At 40.6% G+C, this 16,030-nt stretch overlaps 2 protein-coding genes across 3 annotated transcripts; both read left to right on the forward strand.

Moving 5' to 3' along the window:
- Positions 1-1,381: 1,381 nt before the first annotated feature.
- LOC140952612 (Golgi-associated plant pathogenesis-related protein 1-like) lies at positions 1,382-6,169 on the forward strand. Of its 2 annotated transcripts, XM_073402045.1 has the most exons (4): positions 1,382-1,838; positions 1,993-2,085; positions 3,886-3,951; positions 5,059-6,169. In XM_073402045.1, the coding sequence occupies exons 2-4, from the start codon at positions 2,019-2,021 to the stop codon at positions 5,610-5,612; spliced, it is 687 nt and encodes a 228-aa protein (XP_073258146.1). In that variant the 5' UTR covers positions 1,382-1,838; positions 1,993-2,018; the 3' UTR covers positions 5,613-6,169. The 2 variants fall into 2 exon arrangements, with proteins under 2 accessions (XP_073258146.1, XP_073258144.1); XM_073402043.1 differs by having other exon boundaries at positions 1,382-2,085.
- A 1,795-nt stretch (positions 6,170-7,964) lies between these two features.
- LOC140952688 (uncharacterized) lies at positions 7,965-15,589 on the forward strand. Its single transcript, XM_073402132.1, has 6 exons — positions 7,965-8,074; positions 9,373-9,453; positions 9,883-9,987; positions 10,832-10,945; positions 13,874-14,154; positions 15,160-15,589. The coding sequence occupies exons 2-6, from the start codon at positions 9,387-9,389 to the stop codon at positions 15,478-15,480; spliced, it is 888 nt and encodes a 295-aa protein (XP_073258233.1). The 5' UTR covers positions 7,965-8,074; positions 9,373-9,386; the 3' UTR covers positions 15,481-15,589.
- Positions 15,590-16,030: the final 441 nt, after the last annotated feature.

A 16,030-nucleotide genomic window follows, 5' to 3' on the forward strand; every position in this document is an offset into this window, starting at 1 on the left:
AAAATATCACTTTCAGTATTTTTCCTTTGACCGCAGAGAAGACCCTTTTTCAGAGCAGTAAATGTCAGTTGGCCATCAGACCATGTTGGCAAAATCCTGGACGTAATCAATACCAGAAAATATCACTTTGCTAATGAATAAACCTAGCACATTTGAATTGTCCCAGGCACGATTTTCATTAAAGAGGCGTAATGCGTCCTTGCCTCAGTCTGCCCACATCAATTTTTTTTTGTCGGACCAAAATAGTGACTTGGCATGACATATGTCCTTTTTGGATAGATAAAACATTTGCAGCTTTGCTTCGATTGTCACTGCTACTAAGAGCACAAATAGTGGCTCCCGTCATCAGTGTTTTTGTCCTGGGGTGGGGGGGGGGCACTCCCTTATTTGGCCTAAACAGGTATGTGCCTCTGAATAGGGTATGGTTTTCAGGGTCTTGAATCTTAAAAAGCGTAAACAATATTATTTTATTGTCCATCTTCTTGAACAGGATGCCTTTTGGTTGGCCTAGCAGCCTTTAAAAGAGTATGAAGGCTGGCTATGAGTGATCTCCATTTGTGGGACCAGCAGTTTTGTCCCAAAAAGATCTAATTCCGTGATGTTAGAATGAAAAATTACTTAATTCTGAAGGCAAAACAGAACAAATCAGGATCATAAACAGAAAATAAGGTCTCATGTCTTTTAAGCGGTGTCAGGGATTGAAGACGTGGGCGGCACACCTCTCTCCAATCTTCCTCTTGAGTGTTCCCCCCCCCCCTTACTGGGGGGGATGTTGGGTTTGTTAATAACAGAAGTAGTATCCTACTTTCCTTTGAAGAGGAAATTATATAAAAGGCAAAACACGCGGGCAGTGCTGTAACTGGCCTTTCCGATGCACGTCTAGGCGATTTTGCTTCATTCACGCTGCATAACTATCTCTGAGAAAAAAGTTGAAAACACTACGGTTACTGTTTTACTGCTCAAGGTTTTTGCTTTAACAAGGAATATTGTTTGGAAATGATTAAATGAGATGCCTTATTAGCACTACATGTATTTGTTGTTCCTTTACCGGGACGATAAAGCGTCAGGGACGAGCGAAAATATCTGGAAACCGATTCACCAAGATTTCAATTTTAGAAAAAATCACGTTCTCGGCATTCTAAAAATATATTGTTTTCATTGCGGCTCTTGTTCCAACCGAAAAGTATTCGTATGGTGTTCCGCTAGAAACAATGTCCAAAAACCCGTAAAATGTCCCCAGTCAATACCAAAACTCAACTACTTTTCTCTGGTTTTTGATACTATTCTACTTTATTTGTGTTTAACTTTATATAGAATAAAAATGCTCTTACCCTAGTGCGAGCAGAGTCTCCTTCCCTCTTCTTTCTCGAGTATGCCAAGATCGAACAAGCGAAAGAAAGGCTCTGCTGTTCAAGAACCGAGTCGAGTGGTCATTGAACTATGAAAACCGTTTTTTGATTGTTAAATGGCAAGAGGAATAACCAGGTAAATACCTGTCGTCCGGTCGTTACTTACTAGGTTTCCAAATTCCTAATTGTTCTAAATTATGTATTACGTTGAGGCTTCAGCGATTTGTTATGTTTAGATGTTAAACCACCTGAAAAAGAATTTTGGTCAAACGTTCTTTATTTTGTGAGCGTTGTTGTCGTTTTGTTCTGGACAACTACACACTATACTCTAGACTGGTGGATTCAAGTCAGCGAACTCAAAGTAGAAACTAAAAATTTGGCACAAGTACAAGCATAAATCTAGTAACCTATTCTTATTTATGAAGCGATTATTCTCCAGATTAAATTTCAAAAACGTGGCTGATGGTTCTTGAAGATCTTTTTGTACAGGTAAGCAGCCGTAACTGAGTTTAAACATCAGTGTCGGATCAATATTGGTTACAAGTGTAAAACGGTTGTTTTTCTATTTGTACATCATGATTTCCTATAAAAGGATAAATGATCACTCGATTGCTATTTAACTTGCCATTTCTGTCTACAACAGAAAGCAGAAGCAAGAGACCGTGCCTAATGACCCGGCAGTTCACTGTCACTAAAGCTTATTTTCTTGCAGTGTGCTTGCTGTTGTACTACCAATGTAAGTAAACATTTTGCTGGTGTTTAAGGTTAAGACCCCAATGCTGTAGCTAAGAAGAACCGAGGCAAGAAGTCAACATGGTTTCATTATCATTACGTTTTCATATACCCAGTAACTTGAAGAAACTCTGGCTCCAAATCGCTGTCAAAAGGCTGTCCAGCAACGGCGATTCCTTCAATTCTATTCCCTTAATTCACCCTTGATTTCATTGTGACGTCGTTTTGGTCGGGTTCATTTTGGATATTTTTGTTGAAAAAGAGAGATATCTGCGGAATATAGCCCTTCGTGCGTTGATCCCACATCGCGACTTTTTGGACATGGGATGACAGGTTTTAGGGTGGATTCATTTGCAACATACGCGTATGGCTTTCGTATTTGCCGGCTGGAATTTTTGTATTTTTTTAAAGCCTTAAAACAATACAAAAAATTCCAGTGGGCAAATGCTACAGTTATACGCGTATGTTGCAAATGAATCCACCCTTAGTCTTGCGACTGACATAAAAACCAAAGAATAGGAATCTGATTCCAGATGAAATTCGGACGTTTAGATCTTTTGCTTTAGTTGCTTGGCAGGCCCGTAGTTGGGGGAGGGGCAGGGGGGGGCTCGAGCCCCCCCAGAAATTTTCAGACTTGAATTAAATTCTGCTACAAAAGTGGATTTTTTCTACAAAAACGGACAGCTGTCAATGGAAGCTTAAGTTTCAAAGTATTGTCGATCATAGTAAGATTATGTACTGTTGTTGTGCAATTTGGAATGGTGTAAATGAACGAAATCGTATTTTTGGTCTGCCAAAAACAACCAACAGCTTTAAAATATCTGCTTATTAAGCATCAAAATAGTCAGAAGCAAATTGGATCGAAATGCACCAATGACAATCCCTGAACTTGACCTCTTGAACTTTAATGGTTTCCAAAGAGGTCCGCCAGTGTAAAATATACTACCGTTGTACTAGAGTAAAACTTAGGTTTTTGCGCATTTATATTGAAAGTCTTACAATGTCTTCGCAAGAGCCGCCGAACAAGAAACCCAAACAAGTCGAAAATAAGCAGGGAACACTTTTATCGTGGGTAAAACCATCCACTAGTGATACAGAGCCTGGTGTAGTCTAAGAAACAATCCGAATCAAAGAACAGCGGAAATGAGAATGATTTGGAGCCATCCACAACAATAGCTGGCAAGTATGCTTTTACCGAGGGACCGAAGCGGGGGAGGGGGGGGGGTTAATGTGGGCCACTCACTCAGCCCCCCCAGTCATTTTATTCTTGCTACGGGCCTGCTTGGAGATAAAAATCAAGAGACTTAGACGCAGAAAAAACATCAACAAATTCACATTTTACGATAAGTCCAGGAAATGGAAGATATAGAATCCAGGTTGCATGGTATCTACTACTAACATACGATCAGCCTTATTAGAAACCCTATCATTAAAATAGCCTAAGTTCATGACAGCCTACAGTAGCTTACAGTTGAACCTCTTTTTTGACAACGGCCACCTTGGGAACAGAAGAAAGCGGCCGTTGTGGACACGTGACCATTAATGCAGATGCGACTTTATTTCACTGGGTCCGGATTGGAAAAGTATATCGTTAGTATTATTTCTCAACAATGGTCTACTCGACAGACCGTAGTTAAGATGGTTTTGTCATTAAATCCCTCCTCTGGTCTCTGAACTTGCCACAAATTCAAACTCTTTTTGCCTTCAGTGCTAACCCGAAGGGATTCTTAATCTCCCGAAAAGCTCGATTTAGGAAACGCTTGACATATCAAACTTAAAAAATGTTCTTTTTTTTCTTATTTAGATGCTCAAACTGCTGGGAAAGTGCAAAGCGAAGTCCAACAAAGAGATCTCAACGGGCTTCTGAAAAGTATGCTACACATTACGGAACACACTCAGGGGCGGATCTAAGGAGAGGGTGCAGGGGGTGCGCAACCCCCCCCCCCCCCCCCCTGAGATGACCTACGGTTTTCTAATACAACTGGTATTCTGCAAAAAAAAAAAACTATGTGGTTTATTGGTGTTGAAGTAGAGCAAGAGACGAGTGCACCCCCTCCTAGAAAAAATCCTGGATCCGCCCCTGACACTTGACTGACTCGAATGGTAGTTCGTGACTTGCCGTAAACTTTCGCGACCTTTTAATGACACTTTGTCAGGGAAATATAAATACAGCACTACTGCAATAACCTGACCAGGGCCTGACCATATTTTATACCAAATCATACAGTTTTCCATAGCCGTTTTCAGACTTTGCTTCTATCAAAATAGTCTGTCGGTTTCAGGCCTGGCTTCTGAAAATTGTGCATGCTTTTACGAATCCATTACCCTATCCAAGCCGAGTGAAGGCAATGAAGTCAATATATTTTTCAGATAATGGCTTAAATCAGTACCCATTTTCATACCAACACGGCTCAAAAACCCATGTCCTTTACTTAAAGTCAGCACGTGTAGTATACCTAAATCGTTTATATAGGGAGAACGTTCTAGACGTAATTGAAAACTCGTGAATGTGTGAGCAAGGTTTGTCATCTGATAGATACCTCCCAAATGAATCCGTAACAGACAACCATCTGCATCTATTCACAAGGAACAATCGAGAAACGTTTGATCATAAACATAGATTGTTTCTCCTGAAGGTGGCTTGGAGCGTGCTTCCACGACAGTTTTCATACTGAAAAGAGACTGCATGGATACTCACTTATGAAAATGTTCCAAAAAAATACATTTGTAGTGTAAATTCACCTATTTCGTTTTTGTTTGTTTGTTTGTTTTGTTTTTCCTTTTTTATTGCTTTCTCTTTTCGTTTAATACATCTGTTTTGGCAAGTTCAATGCGTACTGGGAATAAGATAATTTTTGGTTAGGAATTAAACTAAAAACCGTTTGATGCAGTAAATTTAGAAAGGAAGTAATAGCTTTGACATGTTTCCTTGGGATTCTGCAAATCAACATCTTGTTTTATTTCTCTCCTCATTTAGGTAAGTTCATCACGTTTGCACGACAAGGTTTTCAAGAACATAATAATTTTCGCGCTCTTCACCACGTATCCCCGCTCAAATGGTCTGACAAGCTGGCCATACAGGCCCAGAAACTCGCCTACAAAATGGCGCTCAAAGGAACCATTCAAGTCCCTGGTATAGATCTATTTGGGGAAAACCGTGCAAAGCTCTCCGCGGTCAATTTCGACTGCGAGACAGCTGGGGAAGAGGCAACGAAAATCTGGTATAACCAGGGCAGTAATTACAGCTATGCGGATCCGCGACTAAACAGCAATACGGACTCATTTACCCAGGTGGTCTGGAAAGGAACTCGTGAAGTTGGAATGGGCTGCGCACAGAGAAAGGGAACACTTAGCAACGAGATATTTGTGGTGGCTCTATATTATCCCCCAGGGAATAGCCCACGCGCCCTGCGAGAAAATGTGGTCAGCCCCAGTAAGAATGTGAACGATGCTTATTCGTCGATATTTCGGCGGCGGAATCAAATGTATCAAGTGGAGCGCGGGAAAAAACAACAACATGCGCACACGTAAAAAACATGGCAGTCAATCAGTACAGTTGGTTCTGTTTTTTGTACATCAATATACACTGAGCTGGATATTAAATTAAAATATGGACCTTCATGTTAACCTCGATCATGAGACACCGACTTTCATTTGGACAGATAAACTGATTCTCTCACTTAGCCAGTCTGCAATAGCGCGGGATTGCCTTTCAAAACCGGTCGAAAATTTTTGCGTGTGTTTTCTTTTTCTTTTGCGATAAAATGGGGCGTGAGACATATTTCCTTGCTTTAACTGCTTGCCAAGCAGATACGTTGGATGATACGGATGACTCTCCGTGTTTAGGAGACCAGGAAAAGAGAATGGATTCTGATAATTTGATGAGAAAAACAGTTAAAACAGTATGCTATAATCTTGGACAGAACCGGAAGCATGTATGCTTCTGACAGAACAAAATGGAACAGCAACCCCCCCCCGCCCCCAAATATCAAGGGTAAAGTCACGCGAAAGACAAATGCGCCATTTCCTATCCTTGATTTAAATGGGGAGGTGGGGTCTAAATTTTCTATGTATATTGTCCAAGGTTGTAGTCTTGTATAGATCTTAAGTTTCCGTCACTTTCCAATAAAAAAGGTTTAACAACTTGAATAAGTCATATTTTTTTTTTACTTTTGAAGTCTTTAATTAAATAAGACGATTTTCTCCACACTGATTCTCTCCTCCCGCGTGTGAAATGGATAACAACAATATAAATGCTGGCGAGGGTGAGACCTAGTGTATTCTCTATGACGGAATTGTAATACCCCAGCTTCATCATTCATATCACGATGAAAACGGGTTGATAGTCACCAGTAATTTAATATTAGTCTCCTTCCTATCCCTTGCGTGTTTTTTTTGTCTTTTCTTTTTTTTTTATGGACTTACTTTTAATTTCCCTGCGCTGCGATCGATTTTTTCACGACGGGGATATTTTATATCCTTGTCTAGCGTACCCTTTCCTTTTACCCAATAGACCATTTTACAGTTATCCTAGCCTTTGAATGAAAGTGAGGCTGAGGTTGACCTTGTTTTGATACAAACCTCTTTCCTTTTCTTATGGAAATTATGCTTAAAAAATACTAGTTAGCATAAGAACAACATGATTTACATAACAAAGCGGGAAGGGTTGTATCAAAACAAGGTCAACTCCAGCCTCGTTTCCACCTGTAACTGTAAAATGGACTATTATAAACCAGTTATTGAATAAAGCGAAGATTGGGTAAGGGGTGCTCTAGATTATTACTCAACGAAGACACCAAAGACCGAAGATAATTATTTAGATATCGATAAATAGACCGAAACAAAAAAGCCTAAGGACATGTGGTAGCAGAGGCGTTGTACTAACCTATGCAATCCTAGCTCCGTTTCAAACGTCGAACTTCGGTCATGTCGCGAAAATAATGTTAACGAGGAAAATATATTGTTCATTCACCAGGCTTAAAAATTCACCATCACACCTGCATCAGAGCGCATATGCCCCTATTTACTTCCGTTCCTAGCAGTATACTGACTGTTTGTCCTAACCAAGCTTTGGCCTCCCCTCACGCGAGTTGTAGCTCAGTTATAGTTAATCTGGACCAGTAAATAAGATGGTCATAGGTGCGACTCCTCCTTCAGGGAGAAACATGGATTTTGATTTCCAGTCGCCTGTTTCACTACCTAAAGAAACAACACTCCCGTTTGGTTTAACGGTGATATTCCGAAATACGATTTTAATCTACGCAGATAAAAAAATATTTCTTTTAGCCTTTCTCCAATGTGGTGAACTTGAATTAGAAACGACTGCATTTCTTGTTTAACAACATGTACCAAGACTGATCCCCTTCATCTGCTGTAAATAGTATGCGTGCTCCGTTACACACGAAAAAAAAAGAGGTCGTCCCTTTTTCGCGTGCAATAAAACTATTTTATTGCTTATCCCAGGTGTTGATGAACGTATACGTTTATGCATGCTACACCACAGCAACAGTTCAAGCTTTATGCTTGTACTTTTACAAGCAGTCGTCCAACAATTATGCACTTAGTTCACTTTTTAAAAATAAACCAATTGAAAGGGAGAATTGAACTTTACAAGAGTGAACAAGCAATAGCACATTTGAACTTGCATTAAAAGCTTTTTGCAAAGTTCTCCCTTCTCTAGTTTTAATCAGAAAAATTGTTATTTTCGTTTGATCCACATCTGCAAGAGCCATTCCTGTTTTGCCATTAGCGAGACAGTCCATTAGCGAACAACCGATAGAATTGGACTAAAAATTGCTCGTGACGCAAGAACGAGTTTAATAGGTTAAGTTAGGTGAAAATGTCTTTGCTTGCTCATACATTTTTAATCATGACAGTCATGGCCTTCTCCCTACCTTTATTGTAATTTATAATTGTTCTTTTCTCAAAGTATAGGCATGTAGTATTAACAAACTAGTGCCAGGGTGCTGAAATGAGGTTACATTAACTACAAGGTAAGTTAGTTTGATGTTAACATAAAACATCACCAAGATAGCTTCTCAATATCCCGTACACTAACTTATCATCCGCAACTACCTTAATAATATTTAACATTTTACGATTCAGTTTCCGAGCTGTATCTCCCCGAGTTTGTAGCTAATCTCCGAGACACATGTCAGAAAACTGTTTTCTTTTTTACCCTGTAGTTATAAGGACGAATGTAGTGCTGGTTACTTCTTCTGATTCGAACAATACTTTTACCTGTAACACAGTGTTTAGTCCGCATTCGACCAGAAAATTATATGCCAAGCCTTTTCACAAATTTTTGTCCAACGCGCAAAACGTTAAAACGATTACTTGCAGTGAAAACGCATCCTTGTCAGTTTTATTTTGTATTCCACGTCAAAAGTTCCCTGTTTTGTCAGAAGCGTAACTGGCAAGAATGAGAGATGTGGAATACCTGACATACAGACCACCCGTGATCGTCCACTTTTCCATGTCACTACGTGTTTATTTGTTTATCGTTCCTATGAATTAGTCAACTGAACCGTGTGTCTCTCAGCGAAGACCTTGGTAAACGTCTGTTGCATCGTTGCCATTTGTTTATGACAACCGCGAAGACAGCAGCTCTTTACTACAGTGTGATATACTGAGCTAGTTTGTGAAAAATAATTAAATGCTATGTAAATGAATAACGGAAACGGATTTAATCACAGTTTTCTCTTCCAGTGCGTTTTCACTGTAGAACGTTTCCATATTACTATTATTATAAGGCAACAAAAACCGATGAACACTAACAAATTTCGTTGTTGCGTGAGAATATACGGCGCACACGGGAGTTTGCTTCTTAGATTGACATGTACTTGTGGTAACTGTTGCAAATTTTAAGGATATGTTATTTCAGCTGATCATGCTTATAAAATCACAATCTTTTTATGTAAGTTGCAAATAGTCCAAAACAAGAAATAAAGCTCACAATATACTAAGTGTTGCCAGGAAATTCTCAAAGTCGCATAAGAGAATTGCTATTAGTGATTTTATAACTGTACTGCCTGAAGAATAAAAAAATGCGCTGTCGTCCTAGCTAAAGGCCAAAAAAGTCTTTTGATCTTATTTATCTATCTTTTCTGGGCGATTTGCTCGCAAGTTTGCTGCTTCGCCGTTTGGTTTTCAAATGATTGTCATCGTAAATCAACTTCTGGCACTCAGGATATAAGCTTAATAAATGTACAATTTGCTACTTGTGTTTTTCACTGCCCGCAGACTTTTAATTTTATTCTGTTGATCCGTTTTAATTTGAATTTTATGTCAGATGGAGTAGAAACGATGAGGATTATCGAAGTAAATTATTTCCTTTTTTTTCAAGCCGCTCTTTATCTGGCAAGAGCTGCAGGTAAGTTTCTAACTGCTAAACAGAACACTTCATGAGGCCTTTGAAGGAAAAATGACTATGAGCTCGTGAAAGAGCTGGATCTAAGCTGTACAATAGCAGAAAGTGTATGCAGTGAGAAAAAAGTAAAATACTCTCCTCCGGCTTGCGCCGGTCTTTAATTTGTTTTACGATGTGTTTTTTTCTTATCTAACTGTTTATGAAGCGGTTTCAGAAAAATTAGGCTATCTTTCAAAAGGCTATCCGGTAGGGCATGAATCCGATTATTATGTGACTCTCGGCGTGGAGCAGCTTCAATCCGCCACAGAATTCGCGCCAAAATCGCCGTTTTTGTGTGTGCAGTAGCCCTATCTGGTATTATTTTCGTGAAGGGACTGCAGGGGGGAAGCTATCCGGTAGTAGTGTGAACATAACGTAAATAGTTTTTTTCAGATGATTCCAACGAGTATCAAATGACGAAAGCTTCTAAAAAGTCAATCGAACTACAGACAGCATATGTGTACAGGACAAACTTGCCAAGGAGACATCATTACTCAGGTGAGTGCAGTTAATGTGGAAACCATGGAATACGTAAAGTCCGCAAGCAAAAGGTTGGATTCATGGTACGCATAGTATAGTCTGAAGGCCGGGAAAAGCGCGCTCAAGGGTGTAAATGGAAGTTTAATGTTCAACTATTGCGCTACAACGACTCCGCTGTGTTTTAAACAACCGCGATAGCAACATTTTATTTACTCTATTCCCATTCGAACTTAGCCTACTAATATAGTCGCCTCTGATCGCTCCCTGCCGTTGGGACATTACGAGAGAAAGAGACGTCTACGCTTTCAGTCAGCAAGAAGCGTTGAGAAGTGGTTGTATTTGAAGCCTAATTTAGACTCTGCGAAGGATCGTTGGTCAGTTCTTCCTTTTTAAATGACGATCTATGCCCTGAGGTGTATCTCACCGCATATTGACCATAGTCTCAGATTCCACGGACAAGCTATGTGGCGATCGAAGCGAGCAACGAGTGAACTCCTTTCGCATACGGTTCTGCACCTCAAGCGATATCTCCTGAATGGGAAGTAGTTTCTAGCTTTGTGAGTTTCGTGTAGTGGCCAGCTGCTAACAGATTAAGGACAGCTTTTCGCTCTAAGACAGCACACGTAACAAAAACAGCTGAACCTGTTACAGTGACTCGCTAGAAAAGCTGAATACAACAGTCAGAAACAGTCAAACCTTTTTTCCGACTTGTTTGCTTGGACGCCGAACATCCAATCCGTTTTTTTCTCTGCATCTTGACCTGGACTGTCTGTAGAGATGCTATCTATAACTTTATATCCGGTGAATTAGGGAAATCTGCTGGGTTTTTTTTCTGCTTAATTTGATATTTTTCTTTTGGCAGTGATTTTGGGAAGTAGTGGTAAGAGTATTGTTGGACCAATGGTTCCAGAGTCTGGAGATGAACAAATTCATCGAGTACAGGGATTTATACTCAAACCAGACTCTATCAATATAGGTTAGTAATCAAGTCATCTTTTCTGTTCACTGAAACACACCAGGAAACTCAGTAAGCGACCACGTCGACGACGGCGATGAAAAATTCACTAAAAGATTTTAAAAAAAAGAATTTGCGTTCTTTCAAACTTTATCGCGCTTATTTAGCCGTCTCTCTCGGCTGATCGAGTGTCAGTAGGCGAGTTTAGATGTAAACTGCACCGAAGTTCAAATTTGTGGTCGTGCGTTCGCGTCCTCGATGAAACGTTGCATTAAGAAGTTTCACGTCTAAGTCGTCCAGTGACGTCAACGAAATGCACTTAAAAGTATGATGCACGTGCAGGGTTGTTGTTTTGCTGATAAAAACGACTTGTTTACGTTTTCTTTGCTGTCATCCTGTCGTGGTTGCTTAAGTTCAGGATATGTCTATACTACAGTCGAACCTTCATGAGCGACCACCTTTTGTAAGCGACCAGCTATATATCCAAACCACCAAACGTTTCCTTTTCAAAGGTCTATAATAGCAACCTCGTACTGTAAACGACCACCTCTCAAAAGCGACCGCGACCCTGACTGTTTGGCTTGACGGTATATTTTTAACCTCTTGAAAGCGAACACCTAACGCATGGTGTGGTATCTATTTTCCTAGCCTGCGTAGCAAGCGTTTCCGTTTGGTTTCGGAGCAAAGAAAGACCGAGGAACGGGATTCTCGGTTTTGGCAGCGCGAGAAATGAAACAAGAACCTCTCCTCGCTCTTTTACTTACGCCATTTTTCGCGCAATCTTTGACTCGTGTTCCGGGTGGGTAGAAAACGAAGACCTAAGACCTAAGACCCAAAAACGAAGACCCCCTCAAAATCACTTATAAATATCTAGAAACGGGTATCTCGACCTTAGATGTGTAAGAAACAACAATATCTTCAATTATACAAAATTTCGACCAGTGTCTTCGTTTTCTACACAATCCCCCCGGTGTGTAGAAAACGAAGACCCCCCTCAAAATCACTCGGAAACGGAGGGAAACTGCTACCATGTGGGTAATAATCTGCTGTAAAAACAGCGCCAAAACCGCCTTTCCCGATTTCCTCTTTGTTAAAAACTTTTGAAAATCAAACAGCGGTAAGTCAGAGACATCGATGGCTTTGGGCTTTAGTAACGGCAACGCAAACGCCATAATCAGGACATAATACCATGTAATACATAAAAAGGAACAGCGAAATCTCACCGAGTCTACAGGCAATGCGGTAACAGAAACAAGATATCTTTTACAGCTGCGGCGACCTAGTCAACATGGATCGAAATACACCAATTATTGTCCGCAGATGTGACGTTTTGAACTCACTTGAGAAAGGCTATGTTTCCTCGTGAGATGCACGTAAGAGTGATTGACGGGCACAGTAACTGTATTCGTCATCCTTTTGGCTTAATTTAAAGCGGGCAATGTTTGGAAGGAAATTAATAAGGCGACTGGTCAAAAACGAAATAAAATGTTGTGACAAACAAATCGCTGTCTCCCGTGCGTTCGGGACAGAAAACATTGTCACATAATAAGATCTGATAAATTTTTCCTTCTAAAAAGGTCCTGTTCGCACCCCGGGGGGGCACCTTAGGAATTTCTGGGTGGGGATGTGCCGCTGGGAGCCTGGACCCCTTAACCTTACCCAGAGCTAGTTCAGCTGAATTTTGCTACCCTATACTAGAGTAAACTCCCCAAATCCCCCCTATCCTAGAGTAGCTGTGTACCTAGTCTAGATAAAATCTTCAACCAACTGATCAGTTTCCTGAAGAATGATACCCTATTCTAGACCCAAACGCTCTGATTTATATACCCTATCCTAGAGTAAACTGCTTGAAAACCATACCCTTCACAGCGGCACATACCTATATAGCCCATATATGGCAGTACCCCCCCCCCCCCCGGGGTTCGCACTACGTAAATTCAATTAATTGCTTTGTTTATTCAAGGATTACCCAAGTGACGTGACATAAATCGGAAGTGTCGCATCACAGAAAAAAAAATGTAGCTCTATAGGGGTTATGTAGAAAACAAATCGAAGACCCCGGTCAAAGACCCTGGTCAAAATTTTGTGTAACTGAAAATCTTGTTGTTTCTTACACTCCTTTAGTGTCGAGAAGTCGTTAAAAGCAGTTTCCCTCCGTTTCCAAGTGATCTTGAGGGGGGTCTTCGTTTTCTACACACCGGGGGGATTGTGTAGAAAACGAAGACCCTGGTCGAAATTTTGTATAATTAAAGATATTGTTGTTTCTTACACATCTAAGGTATACCCGTTTCTAGATATTTATAAGTGATTTTGAGGGGGTCTTCGTTTTTGGGTCTTAGGTCTTAGGTCTTCGTTTTCTACCCACCCCTCGTGTTCCTCGTTCTTTGCTCCTAAACCGCACGAAAATGCTCGCTACGCAGGCTACTATTTTCCGCGCTGTTTGTTCCACGCCATTCAGAATATAGAAAGAAGTCTGGGAATCTACATGTATATGCACAACTTAGAAAATGCATGCAATAAATTATCTGCTAAAACGATGCTTGGAACCCATTCTCGTAAGAGACCCCCTGTTGTTCGATTCTCGTAAGCGACCACTAAATCTTCGCACTTTAATTACGGGAGGTTCGACTGTATGCCGGATAGCTTTTCACGTCGATAAGCCGAAGCTATCCAGTATCAAGAGTATGAAAATCTGTTCACCCTGCACTAAAGAGTGGCCCAGAAACCTATCCGATATAAAATATGACGAACGGATTTTCAAGTTCGGCGAGGCACCAGCTTCGCTCCTTTAGAGAAACCGCGCCGAAATCGCCATTGTCATGTGTGAATAGAAACCATGTCCGATATGGTTTTCTTCAATGCTGTCGCAGGAGCTCTAGTGTTCGTGTAAACATATATAGCCTCGCTAATCATGTACTCTCATTGTCTTACAACATGTTTTTATTTTAGGCAGCCCCATAGAATTTGCCGGAGCGGCACTAAACAGGCACAATCGTTATCGCCGGTATCACCATTCTCAACCCCTGAGGTGGTCTGATAGACTATCGACACAGGCGAGTAAACTGGCTTATCAGATGGTACAGCAGTACAGGAAGAATAATGAGGCCAAGAGATTTCAGGTGCCGTCTGAAGAGGAGGAGAGTGTGGGAGAGAACGTGGAAAAGTTCCTGGGCGAAAGGTTTGGCTGTGACGCCACTGCGGTAGAGAAAGCCACTGATATGTGGTATCAGGTACAGAGACGTTTCTTTAACCCTGCACTTACCATTTTTCGTAAATTTCGGTGAGGATTACCATACAAATAGTAAGGGCTGCTTCTTACTGCCACTGAAGACTTGAAAGCTGCGTGATTTACCTACTGAACCGATTATCATACATCTTTCGCCCCATGCAAGCGGCGGAATCCAAGACAGTCTTGGATTCTGAATTACACGCTGTGGATTTCGGATTCCAGGTACTGTATTCCGGATTCTTTGTCAGAGGAACTTGGATTCCGGATTTGTATTCGTTAGCGGGTTTCTGGATTCCTTGAGCTGTATTCTGGATTCCAGGATTCCGGATCCCAAGCAAAAATTCCACGGATTCCGGATTCCACAAGCAAAAATATTCTGGGATCCGGATTCCCTTACATTGGGCGAATACATTTCTTTTTTTGCTCTCATTTAAAGTTTTTCAGCTTATTGTCTGTAAGAAACGGGAACTATAGTTCAGTACTATTTTGTCTTCAATTGAACTGATCGTTGATAATAGAGAACGATTAGCTAATCTGGCCATGTGAAGCAAACAAGGCGCCAGTGGTGACGTTTGCATGTGAGAGCACTCGCCTTCCACCAATGTGGCCTGGGATCAACTCACAGGCAATCGGTCGTCATATCATCTCCTTCTTCACCTTGGGACCAATTTTAACTTTTTTGAAGTACACACTGAGCTTAGTTGAGATCGTGCGTGATCTTAGATAAACCAGTGTTTAATTAGCTCCTTAACGGCAGTTACGAAATACTGTAAATTTACTTTTTCCTTAATTTTACCTTACTTAGTTTTAGTTATTTAAGTGAATAAGTGGAGATTAATGATCACTCGCTGACTGTCTAAGTGAGCCAGAGTAATCTTTGTAGAATATTATATGTAACCTTTAGAATGAAATCAGGCAAGGAAGAAACGCAAATGCTACAGCTGTATGGTCTACCTTGTGACAAATGACATAATTTACAACACCCACTTCTTATTTCTCCAAACAGCAAAGCAAAAACTACAGTTATAACTACCCTCACATTCAGGATGAGACGAGTTCCTTTACTCAGTTGGTCTGGAAAAACTCTCAGTTTCTCGGAATAGGATGTGCTCTACGCAAAGGCCTGCTCGCTAATGACGTGTTCATCGTGGCCCTTTATAGTCCTCCAGGAAATGTTGGCGATGGCGTATCGATCAACGTTCTTCGGCCAGGCCCAAGAGAGATTTTAAAAGCTGATGTTTACTCAAGTGTATTCAAAAGATTCAAAGTGACCAAGGACGCAGAGCAGACTGATAACAAAGAAAGGACTAATAAATTTTTTGATTAATTAATGCTTCTAAAATCTTAGAAAAGTTGATGAGACTGGAAAGAAATTTTAAACGAAATTTAACACTAATCAGGCCTACAGTAGATAATGGAATAACTAAAAAAAGTGAAACAAAATGTTCTATAAACAACTTTGAACGAAGGGATGTCCAAGGCTTGGGTATTTAACAATTATTCCTCGAGCCCGAATGGGCTCTGAGTCAATAGCCTATGAGGCCGAAGGCCAAATGGGCTATTGACTCAGAGGCCATGAGGGCGAGAAGAATAATTGTTTTAGTTAAATCCAGCTAGCTGGCCAAAAATAACAAGAATAAAAGAATTTTAGCTAGTTAAAGCTAGATTTTAATCCTTTTTTGCCGCCAAAAAGCCCGCGCTTTTCACAACTAGGGGGCTATAACATATACCCAAGTAATAGCTCAACCAATCAGAACGCAGTATTGATAATAGACCACTAGTTGGATTTTACTAATATTGATTAAATGCAGTGTGTAAATAAACGTTTAGCACAGAGCAAAGCTATAATGCTTTAATTATAGTTAAGAATCGAGTCA

The sequence above is a fragment of the Porites lutea genome, chromosome 11 (genome assembly GCF_958299795.1).
Source record: "Porites lutea chromosome 11, jaPorLute2.1, whole genome shotgun sequence".
Classification (NCBI taxonomy): domain Eukaryota; kingdom Metazoa; phylum Cnidaria; class Anthozoa; order Scleractinia; family Poritidae; genus Porites; species Porites lutea.

What these genes read in the sequence shown, in the direction of transcription:
- LOC140952688 (XM_073402132.1), top strand. Translation starts at nt 9,387, where the DNA reads ATGAGGATTATCGAAGTAAATTATTTCCTTTTTTTTCAAGCCGCTCTT. An exon ending in TTATCTGGCAAGAGCTGCAG is followed by an intron (nt 9,454 to 9,882) that starts GTAAGTTTCTAA and finishes AGTTTTTTTCAG; the next exon opens with ATGATTCCAACGAGTATCAA. An exon ending in CCACTGATATGTGGTATCAG is followed by an intron (nt 14,155 to 15,159) that starts GTACAGAGACGT and finishes TTCTCCAAACAG; the next exon opens with CAAAGCAAAAACTACAGTTA.
- LOC140952612 (XM_073402043.1), top strand. Translation starts at nt 1,947, where the DNA reads ATGATCACTCGATTGCTATTTAACTTGCCATTTCTGTCTACAACAGAA. An exon ending in CTTGCTGTTGTACTACCAAT is followed by an intron (nt 2,086 to 3,885) that starts GTAAGTAAACAT and finishes TTTCTTATTTAG; the next exon opens with ATGCTCAAACTGCTGGGAAA. An exon ending in TCTCAACGGGCTTCTGAAAA is followed by an intron (nt 3,952 to 5,058) that starts GTATGCTACACA and finishes CTCCTCATTTAG; the next exon opens with GTAAGTTCATCACGTTTGCA.